The 12402-nt window shown below is 33.1% G+C and overlaps 1 protein-coding gene across 1 annotated transcript; it reads right to left on the reverse strand.

The window, feature by feature from the left end:
• Positions 1-2761: 2761 nt before the first annotated feature.
• Positions 2762-3204, reverse strand: LOC110696995. Its single transcript, XM_021874330.1, has one exon. The coding sequence runs from the start codon at positions 3034-3036 to the stop codon at positions 2776-2778; it is 261 nt and encodes an 86-aa protein (XP_021730022.1). The 5' UTR covers positions 3037-3204; the 3' UTR covers positions 2762-2775.
• Between the last annotated feature and the right edge of the window lie 9198 nt (positions 3205-12402).

Here is a 12402-nt window from a genome sequence, read left to right on the forward strand (position 1 = left end):
TAATTGACTAATCTGCAGAAAACAAAAGTGTTTACCCCTAGGAACCACACAACCAGCGTATCTTCCTACACCCATTTTCCTCTCTTAAACTTGGGTTGAAATGAAAACCCTCTTGTGGTAGTGGATACCTCTAGGGGTGGTTCCACAGTTCGGTTTGGAACACATTATCTGCAACCTCTAAAACTCATCTGGTAAGAGATACCACACTACCACAATAGCTACTGCAGGCGAAGGGCCACCAGATAAGATGCCATCAGCATCACCTCTCTCAAAAAATCCTCAACGTCTGCAAAACAACCAGACCCCAATCCACTGCACCACCATTGAGAACCCCTTGCCCTTCAACACTAGAATTTCAGTTTGGAACTCTAATCACCTTGACTGTCACTAGCATAACCACCAACATATTTGCCTGAAATGCTTGCTCGACCTCTTTAATCACTCTCTGTCTCCACCTCAGGAAGGGAAATCGCCAACCACCTGGAGAGATCCTTCATCCAATAAAAAAATGTGGGTAGTTGTTTTTGAGTACAGAGAATGCTCCATTGAGTATTTTTTTCAAAGAATTTTTTTACAGTTCTCAAAGCATGTCCTTATTATCTCCTCCATTTATTGTTCAAATGTTGGTAAGAAATGGTAACGAAACAAGAACTCAAGAAAACTCCATTTCGTCAAATTCGCACCGTCAAATACAAATTTGTAATAGACAAAAATGTTAGAAATGTAAAAATAAGGAAGATGTGTAAAGTTAGGGGAAATTGATAGTAGATTGAAATTCGATGCAATTAAATCATCAAATGGGGTCCAGACTTTTGAGTGGCTGGACAGTGGACACTCCCAATGCTAAGAAAAGTAAAGTAACCTCAAACAAGTAAAGCTTAATTCATCCTTTCGTCCTAATAGCCTCTGTAGTCTAATTATACACTCTGACTTCCTTTTTCTCTTCTCTTGCCCCCCTCCCCCCCCCCCCAAAAAAAAAAAAAAAAAAAAAAAAAAAAAAAAAAAAAAAAAAGGATATACTAATTGACTAAATTGCATAACCAAAAGTGTCCCTTCCCCCTATGCTAGTTTATTACATTTAACACATGCAGAATCCAGCGCAAAATAAGCTAACAAGATACGAAGTTCAATAAAAGTCACGTTGTAAAACACAACAACCCAACCTCATATACTAACTTCCCTACATTTCTATATAGAGTATACAAGAAGACACGCATGCACATACACCATGCCCACAACTAGAAGACAATTAGCTAGGTTGTTTCAGTACTTCTGTAAGCCTTGTACCTATTCGATTTTAAGTCAAGAAAACAATGGTTCTTCATGGACACAATTGAAATGCTACTTAAAACATTAGGTGGTACTACAGCATTTATCAGCAAACTATGCATTTGAGAATAAGCATAAATCATGGACATCTACTTCCTCAAACACAAAACACCATGTCTATACAGTAAAAAGTAGAAACCCATAAAATCCTATCACCAGTTCATAATGTAAAAATTGCAGTCACCAAATACTTCCTCGAGCACAATACACCATTTCCAAGCACCAGACACCCTATCCCCCTTGCATCTACTACAATATCCACATAATCGTAGACATCTTCACAATTATAAGACCTAGTATCACACATCATACATAAGTAGTCAATGGCAAGATCAACTGTAGCTCTCCAAAACGGATGACTGCATACTCATTAGTTGCATTGTGACATCTCTGCTCATAGCACATTTCTAATACAGTAAAATGTAGCAAACCATAAAATCCTATCATCAGTTCATAATGTAAAAAGGCTGTCCACAAATACTTCCTGAAGAACAAAGCACCATTTCCAAGCATCAGACTACTTCCTCGCCCTGCCCTCAATCCCCCTTGCATCTACTTCAATAACCACATAATCATTAGTCATCTTCAAAGTTTTACTACCTAGTACCGCACGTCATACATCAGTAGTGAAACATTATGGTTAACACAAGGCAAGACCAACTGTAGCTCTCCAAGATTAATGAAATTCACACTCATAATCAGAATCTAATTGGTTGCATCGTGACATCCCTACTCTTAACACACTTTCTAAATAGTAACATGTAGCAACCCATAAAATCCTATTATCAGTTCATAATGTGAAAAAGGCTGTCACCAAATATCACAAAGCACCAGATTACTTCCTCATCCATCCAACTCCCTTGCATCTTCGTAAAAAACTATGCCTCAATAAGCGTCTAAATCTTCACCCATGGCAGAATACAAAACTTGGTATCCTAGCTGTTAACTTGAAACACCAGATTCATATTTCTAGACAAAGGGATTCCAGCACAAGTGTCAGCATGACAATCAAATTATTCATCAGATTTTCTTTAATTCGGCGACAAAGATTCAAACGGAACCGATCAAGAAACAAAAAATTGTCACATTTCACCTATAATAGAGCAGTAACTCGCATCATTACAGTCCTTCAGCATAGAACGGAAAATTCACACCAATTACCAAATTCAAAGTTATCCAATTTCAACTAAAAAACAGACAAAAAAAAAACACAGAATTCAACATTATAACCCAAAAAACTGAGAGTAAATCATTCAATCAGAGGCAAACGAGAAGATCAAAAACCACATTTCATCAGAAACTCCCAAAACATCAAACCCTAAATCATAAAAACCAATAACCTCAAGATCAATTTTCCAATCCAATCAATTTAACCAGCTCCAAATTCAATCAATTACAATCAATTTCAAACAATCAAAACCTAATTACCTGAAAAAAGGAGGGAGATCAATGACCATGTTTCTGGGCATGCTCAAGATGACGGCGTTCCTCGGGAAGAGCAACAAGGTAAGAGAAGGCCATACCACCAAAGCAAACATGGTAAAGAGGCATGATTGAATCAGTCTCGATGTATTTAGCATGGTAACTGTCGATTCCTTTGGCGAATGATTCCTTGAGGTAGGAGAAAGATAGCATAGGCTTCACCTTGTCGGGAACTTCCTTCACTGTAACACCTCGAAGCTCGTTGATGAATCTACGCAACGCCATTGTTGTTCGGTGAGAGAGAAAGTGAGGAAAGAGAGAGAGAAAAATTGGGGATCGAATTTCGATTGTAACCCTAGGTCAAAGATCGAATTTTGATTGGGATGTGAAGATTGAATGTGAAATGGGTATTATAGACCTGAGCTTATTTCTTGCTCTTTTAGTTCACTTTGTGGTTTGATCCAATTGGCCCAAAGCTCATTTTATGAGCTTATTTCTTGTCATTAAGGGTGCGAATGAGCTGATGAGTTCACGAATTACTCTCATGAACAAGGTTGATCATAACTAGTTTTTGTTGGCATAGTAAATGGGTTCGAACAAAAATCTAAAGTTCATTTTGTAATTCTGTCTAGTTCGAACACTATTTTGTTTGATTCGTGAATATTCGCGACTCACTTACATTGTAATTTGATCATCTTTCTGTAGCCATTAACATATTATTTCCATAAATGACAATAGTTATTTGATGGTTTGTTATGTATATAAGTGATGTTTTAATTTACTAATCAACGTGATAGAAATGAACTTGTATGTGCTGTTTTTTTTTAGAAAGTTTTCATGTTAACATCCTAGGCATATTTGTTGAATTTCTAAGAATGTGTATTTATGAATTTTCATAATGATATATCAAGTACTATAACTAAAGGTGGTATTGTATACTATAGAGGAAAGCACGTACATAGATGTGGAGATTTGACATGAAGCTTAAGAGGGCAATTACCAACAACAGGCGCCATGTTGGGTCAGGCCTAATGCCACATCATGCACGTCTTATGGCGCGTGCCAACTAGTGGGAAAAACTTTCATGACCGAGTCGCGTCATGTCACTCCTTTGCTTGAAATCTCTTACATACCTAGACATGTTACACAACCTAAAATTTGAACTCTTAGCTTGTTAGGCCACATATATAGTCACAAGGGTTGTGTCTTCGTGATAGTTTATTTTGCACCTATGCGCCCATATGCCAACAAGAAGTATAACAAATTTCTATTGAAAGTGGTTGTTAATGAGGTTTTTCTCAATTGTTTTTATATATATCAGCGAGTTATGAATTTTTACTAAGTAAAAAATGATAAAATTAGTAGAGAGATGTAAGTATACTATGGGGCTATGATATACATTTGTACAAATATGACATGCGTTAGTTACTCTTTGCTCACATGTTACTTGTAAATTTCCTTTGTAATTTACAGATATGACGTGCGTTAGTTGCATCTTGTTCACATAGTACTTGTGAATTCCCTTCACGAGATTAATAGTTGTTGAGAGAGCGGTAAACTTAGAAGGATGAGAATCTAGACTATCTATAGGTTGAAAAAAAGTTCTAACAACCAAACTCAATCGACATGTGGCATGAGAGAAACAAATCCTCAATTTTATATGCAGCCGGTTAACTATAGGCTTTAAGCTTTTACTACATCAATAAAGATTATGATGATAAACTCATAAACATAAAACAAGGCAAACAATAACATATACAATATTCTTTTTGCACACTAATTACTACTGTACAACTGAGTAACTGACCTAATTTTTTTTAATTAAGAAGTAAATGATGCAATTGAATTGGGGAAGCTTTGATTTCTCTTGATGGTGAATTCTAACATAATTCTTCCAATTTTATTGTACAATTAAATCCTCCTAGAATTGACTAGAATACAATAAGGACCTCTTCCATTCACCTATTTTCACTTATTTCCCAAAATATAAGTTCATATAATAAATTTGAAAACATTTACATTAGTTCAAGAAAAATAATTTCTAACAAGGATGAATAAGGGTTTTTCAAATTCAATTTACAACTAAAAGAAATCTAATAAAGTCTAATAATAAGTTTTGAATCTTTTGATAATCAAGTTCAAGAAAATGATAAGGACCCAAATTCAAATAACAACTAATTAAATACTTCGTATGTTCTAATAAAGTCTTTTGTATAGTAAGTTCGTTCACGTAAATTAAAGTATGTTCGAACAAGATAAGTTCATCACATAAGTAAAATGAGAAAATGAGCACATCATAAGTTCAATTCAAATAAGTAAAAATCAAATGAGTAAAACATATTTTACGAAAAACTAAAGACCAATTTAGCCACTCAATCATCTCCTCTATTAAATTGGTCAGGAATTAACACAAATTCTTTCAAATTAGTAAATATATAAGCCTAAATATATATCTTGTACATATATTCTCCAACTTTCAGAAAGAAATCCGCTTGAATTGATATTATTATTACCTTCAATTTCCAAATCAGAAATACTTGTTCAAACTCTTTGACATTAATACTTCGTAACCTATAAATTAAAGGATATACATTTCCAAAAAAATAAAATTAAAAAAGAAAAAATTAAGTAAATTGTACACCATAATATATGCTAAAGGTAGAGATATATACTAATTGCGTACAACTTTTTTTGATAATTGATCAACACTACAAAAAAAAACTCATAGCAACATTAGATCAAAGAAGCAGCTAGCTTAGCTTGTTCTTTATGGATCAAATGCAAGCATAATCCGCATCAATTATGATAGGAACTTTAGGAGATAAACACAAGGCAAAATGCAACAAAGCCACCATAATTACGACCGGAAGGAAGAGCAACAACGACGGCGGTGGCGGCAACGTAGGCGGCAACACTTGTGGCAACACCAACAAAAGCAAGGCTGCTACAAGCATCCCCATAATTGATCTAAACCCACTACTTCTTACAAAAATATTTTGTTTCATCTTCATAGTGTTTGAATAAAATAATTTATGTTCATGATCGCCATTAGAATAATAATCCATATAAAAAGTTGTATAAACTTTATATAAAAAAAAACTTAGGATATGTTTTATTTTGACTAATCAAAAAAGAGGTTTTGGAGGTTGTTTATATATGGAAGAGAAGAAAACGTATGAAGGGAGATTATATTGGTGTAATGGGGTCCATATGGAATAAAGATGGAGGAAAATGTGGGGGATATTGTGGGAGTAAGGTGGACCAAAATGGTCATGAAAGTATGCTAATTTCTTTTCCTTGTTTCTTGTCTCCTAATATTTGTATGTCTTGATACAAATAACCAATAATGCATGTGTATTAGGACATGGCTAAGATGGGTTTTGATTGACTCATGTACTACATGCATATTGGATGGTTTGTGTATTTGTATGTGTAGCCTTAATTTTTTGGTATTGGAATTAATACTTGTACTAACTATGCCTCGGCTCATCATCTATGGTAGTTACATTGAATACTCTATATATATATGTTTCTAAATAATACTTTCTCTGTTTTTTTAAGTTGACACCTTTTGACTTTTACACTATTCATAAGCTACACTTTGACTAGCTTTTGTGATTTATAGCTATGTTAAAACATAGTCAAGCAGACTCTTGTTTAAATCGTCTAAATGTATATTATATTAATAACCACTTTTTAATTTTACATTGTCGAGAATTAGAGATATTAATCGTTAAAATAATGCGTTGACAAACGTGATAAAAGAAAGGTATCAACTAAATAAAAACGGACGTAATAGTAATTTTTTCCATTTGGAAGTTGTATTTTTCACCTTCTGGAAATCAGATGTGACATTCGAATATTTTTAAGGTAGACAAAGTCGGCTTGATAAAAATTATAAAAGGGGTATAGAGAAAAAGAAAAAGGAAAAAAAAGGACACATATGATGAGAATTGAAGGGAGATAAAAAGGGGAACATTTGGAAAGAAAAAATGTTAAAAAATAAAATTAATGTACTTTCTCAAAAGAAACGTTATTATAACACAAAATTGTGTGATGAATGTCAAAGAGAGATATATCTTTTCACTTTATTTACATACTCCTGTCAATTAAAATTGCCTTAAGAAATCTATATATATATATATATATATATATATATATATATACTAAAACAGAGAACGCTTAACCTAAAACTTGACACATGTCGCTCTTACAATGAAAAATTTCCCGCCTAATTATAGAATGCTATTTATGGTAATTCTAAATTTTGTTGTAATATATTAATATGCAATCTAAAGGAGTCTGTTTAGTTACTAATAACCAATAATCGGTGTCATTAAATATAGTAAATATATATATAGGATATCTTATACAACTAAATATGGTAGTATAAACAATACAAATATCATATTATAGATTTAAGTTAACAAAAATAAGGCATTTGAGCTGTGTATAAATCATAAAGCAAGATTTTGAATAGTGATCTTATTAGATTAATAGTAAATAATGTATATGCTATAACACAAAAAAAAAAAAAAATGTATATGCTATCATGTATAACTAAATGTATACAAGTACGTAGTATATATTATTGTTAATTGTCAAAAAAAAAAAAATACGAAAATAGAATGTCATAAACAATAATAAACCAAAAGATATATGAGAAGGAAATAAGATAATATTTAGGCATAGTATATGAACCTGTCAATATGATTTCCTTGATTTCAAAATATTATCTAATATATATGATTAAAATAGTGTAGTATTTCCTTATATGAGTTATATCCATATTTTATATCATTTTATAATGATGAGCATAAATTGTGTTTTTATCAATAGTATATCATTATGCAATAAAGTATTTAAAAAAAATCTAACTTAGTAGCCTCTAATTATATAATAACAGTATAATTGTCACAATCAACCGTATATCATTATGCACGGTAATTTTCAAAATTATCAAGTTATGCACGGTAACTTTCAAAATTATCAAATTTTTATCAAATGTATATCATTATGCACAACAAAGTAGAATTGCAATTGTCACAATCAATTCAGCAATTAAAATTAGGAAAAAATAAATTAACTTGGAACTGCAAAGCAATGTAGAAATTATCACCCACAATCAAATCTTACATTTGAAAAAAAAATGGATGTTTAAATTACTGGCAATAATGAAAATCAAGTGGATTTAATCCAGAATTTAGTGGCCGGTTATGCATGTCGTCGACCACAATACTTGTGATAATGGTGATTTCCTAGCTACTTCCAATGCATGATAGAATTGACGAAGGTAAATTTACTTGTGTGGTTCTCATATTTTCGGTGGAAGCTGACTATGTTTTTGCTAAAGGTTTATCTTTGTCTTTAGACCTAAGCTAGGATTTAATATTTATCTTGGGCGTAACTACTTGATTAAAAATTCAGTGACCACATTATAGGACGAAGAGTAAATTTTATTATGTTGATTAAACCAAAAGTACACATATGGGTAATATTAGGGATGAAAATGGGTTGAATATAGGTCAAGTTTGACAAGACCCAAACCCAGATTATTGGAGGTGGACCCGAAAATTTGACCTAAATCTAATGGGTCTAAAAAAAATTAGACCCGGATCCACTGATCTAACAGGTCTCGAGTTTTAATAATCACTTAAATTTTAAATAGATAATAACTTGCCTATTACTTGTGTGACTATATTTATAGCACTAGTAGAAAAAAGAAAATGGGCAGCCCTAAATGCGAAGCGGTTATTGAATTCTGCTTCCAAAAACCCACAAAACCCCACCAAAAAAAAGAAACCTGAAACATACAAATAAGGAGCGGTTATGGGTGAACCGCTGCCAAATATTATAATTGAAAGCGGTTTGAACAGTGAACCGCTCCCTATTTGCTAAAGAAACCCTAATATTTCTCACCCCTCCTTATATCTCACACCTCCTTCTTCTCTCTCCTCCTTCCCCTCATTTCTCACGCCCTTCTTCTCTCTCCCCTCCAGCTCCTTCTTCTCTCTCATCTCTCCCCTCATTATTCTCACGTCCTCTCCTTCTCTCTCCTGTCTCCATTCTTACGTCATCTCTCCATGTCCTTCTCTCTCCTCTCCATTCTCACGTCCTCTCTCCATATCCTTCCCTCTCTGCTCTCTCCGTTAACCACCGACCAACACCACCTACCAATACCACCGACCAACCCCCACCGAGCAACAACCACCTAGCACCTTCGAGCAATAGCGCCACACCAAAAACTCCAACGACGCGACACCCACCGAGCACCACCATCGTTTTTAGATCTTACACGGAGTATTAATTTAGGTAAAAATTTAGATCTAGTTTTTTATTTTTATATTTTTTTTTCAAATTTCATCTTCTACATGCATTTCTGAAGGGTTAGCTTATGTTTGATTGCTTGAATAAAGGTTAGATTTATGGTGTATTTGCAGTTTTTGAATTGAAATTTGGTTAGGGTTCGTAAATTTATTGATGGGTTAATGAATTTGTTTCGCTTCAATTTATTTGCATAATGAGTAAATTTTTTGAGCTATTTTATTTTTTTATTTTTTTATGTTTCAGATGCGGGGTGGCGTCGGTTGCGATGGTGGCGTCAGATGAGGTGGTGGCGGAATAGCTGTGTGTGGTGGTGACTTTAGTAGTATTTTTTTTTGTTGAATTATAATGTAATATTACAACTAATTATTAATGGAAATATATATTTTTATACATATCTTTTATTTTTGTGTATCAATTTCTGTGAAAAAAAAAATTATTTTTTAAATCCATAATGGGGAGCGATTCAGGCATTAAACCACTTCCCATTCCCTTCAAGTGGGAAGCGGTTTGCATTTAAAGGGGTAATGGGATGTCCCCGATCCCAAGTGGTTCAAAATCGCTTCCCATTAGGGGTTTTGAACCGCTTCCCAATTGTCTTTTTCTACTAGTGTAGTCATATACATACATTAAGTAATCTTGCTGCATATTGCATATCAAAATAAGCTTCATATAAAAAAGATACATTAAAAAAAAATACTATTAAACATATGACAACCAACTTGATGAGAGTAGGAGCTAGCCCTTGGAGCAGTACCGGTTGTAGTTTGGAGTTAGGTACTTTAGATTTTCCTTTCATCTGATTCTTTAGATTAGACAGCTTATGACTTATGTCATTTTTTTTATTAAAAAATATCTACGGGTCTATGGGTCAAATCTGGGTTGGGTCTAGGTTTGAACTTTTCAGACCCGGATCCATTGCACTAAGACTCAGATCCGACCCAGATCCATTTAATTAGGACCCAGACCCTAAAATATGAATTAGATTTAGGTCGGCTCCTGAACTCATTGCCATCCCTAGGTAATATATGAGATAAGACTATAAACCCTTTTATATCTCTAATTTAAAAAATTAAAAATAAAAATTATTCAACGTTGAATTAAAATTATAATACGCGATAACATGATACACATTATTGAGAAGGAATAATCAAATAATGTAAAAAATATCACTATTATGCATTAGGCTAACTTTGATTTCGATTTTGTGAGATTTAATATTTAAACTATCAAAATCGTGCAATTGCACGGGTACTATACTAGTCTAGTACTATATCCAAGATACGTGGCCACGTCAAAACTTTTAAAATTTGACTCATATATAAATGCAAATAGGGCATTGTATAAGGGACGAAGGGAATAGTTCGTCGTCTGTTATGGAGAATCTTGGCGCATAGCTCCTATATACTTGTCTTGTAAATAGCATAAATAAGACAAAAAAAAGTGGTGGATGAGTAGTAAATATGAACATTGGTGTAAAGTACCATTAAATAGGTAAATAGTACCATTAAATGCTTTAGTGTTATACTTCCTTTGTTTTTAAATATTGCATCACTTGCCTTTTAAGGAAGTATCACAAATATTGCACCATTTATATTTTAGGAAAGAAATATTTGTGTTCACACTACAAATACCAATTATATCCTTACTTTTCAACATTTGATTTTTTAGTTTATGTATACCATCACATGGGCAATCTTATATTTTTACCTTTCTCTCTCATCCTTTTTTCCACTACCAAAAATCTTGTGTCAAACTCCTATGGTGCAATAAAAAAAGAACGGATGAAGTAAATGTCACTACTACAAAAAATGGAATAGAGAACGGTTGAAATAGGTCTTATAGAACGCCTTCTGAGGCGTTCTTCTGCTAAGCGATATGTAAAATTTACAGAACGGGTAAAAGAGGCGTTCTACATGCAAGGGAAAAGAGAACGAGTACAAGAGGCGTTCTATATGCAAGAGATAACCGTTCTCTTTTCTGTTTTATGTGCTTCTAAAAAATGAATAAAAGAGAACAGTTAGCAAAGATAACCGTTCTCTTTGTCGATTTTAGAACATTGAGGGATGAAGGTAGAAGAGAAAGGAGTTAGGGTTTCATAGGAGGGAAGAAGTGAGAGAAGAAGAGGGGAAGTTATGAAGGAGAATGAGTGAATGACGGCTAAGAGGAAAGAGGAGTCAGGGTTATAATTTTGGGCCTTTTGGTATATTAGATTTTTCTTTTTTATTTAAAAAAAAAACAATGTTAAACATATAGAACGGTTAACTACGAGGGGTGACCTATATTATAAGTGTAAAATTTGGATATATCAAATAGAACGGTTAACTAAGAAATGTGTTCTATATAATAAAATCACAATTTAATAAAAGTATTAAAATAAATCAAATAGAACGGTTAACTTAGATAGGCGTTCTATATAATCCTAGAGATCGCCTATCTAAGTTAACCGTTTTGTATCTTCGTTTCTTATTCTAGTTTTTGTAGTAGTGTGTTTTTCTAGCTAGCGGTACAAATAAAGTATGTCAATTGTACATCAAATATTGTACCATTATTACTAGGGCTGAGCAAAACTACCCGAAAACCCGATCCGTAACCGATCCAAAAATTAGGGTACCCGATCCGATAACCATAACAGTTCGGGTACCTGATCCGATAATTTGTTATCGGGTATGGTTATTGGGTATCATATTAAAATTAATGGTTACCTTCCGATCCAATAAACAATTTTTTATTTTTTTTTCCTACTTAAACCTAATTATCCAAAATCTAAACTCTTATTTTACTTCATAATCATTTATAATATAAATGATTAGTAATATTATAAATAATTTGGTCAAGATCATGTGGTATTGTTGTTAATTTGTGTTGAATGATATCATAGTAACTACATTTTTTAAGTTTGATTATCATTATTGGATATCTTATTGGGCACCCGATAACTGATCCGAAAATCCGGGTACCCGAAGTCCGGATACTCGAACTTATCGGTTCGGTTAATGGATATCACTTTTAGTGATATTGGTTATCGGTTACTCTAACCGTTAGTGTTAACGATACGGGTACCCGACCCATGCTCACCCCTAATTATTACATAAATAGCACTATTAAGACAACCTATACTCTAATAGTATAAAATACATGTATAATAATATGTTAAAAATATCACTGTAACCATAAAAAAATACAAAATTATCCAGTGTCATGTGAATTTACCAATTAGCCCTCTTATATACATCCCAAATAAATAGCTGTTATGCACCTAGTTGCACTCGTTTTCATATGTAATGATCAATGGAGTACGGAGTATTAATCTGCTAATTTGTGGAG

This window comes from Chenopodium quinoa, unplaced genomic scaffold (assembly GCF_001683475.1).
Source record: "Chenopodium quinoa cultivar QQ74 unplaced genomic scaffold, ASM168347v1, whole genome shotgun sequence".
In the NCBI taxonomy this organism is placed as follows: domain Eukaryota; kingdom Viridiplantae; phylum Streptophyta; class Magnoliopsida; order Caryophyllales; family Amaranthaceae; genus Chenopodium; species Chenopodium quinoa.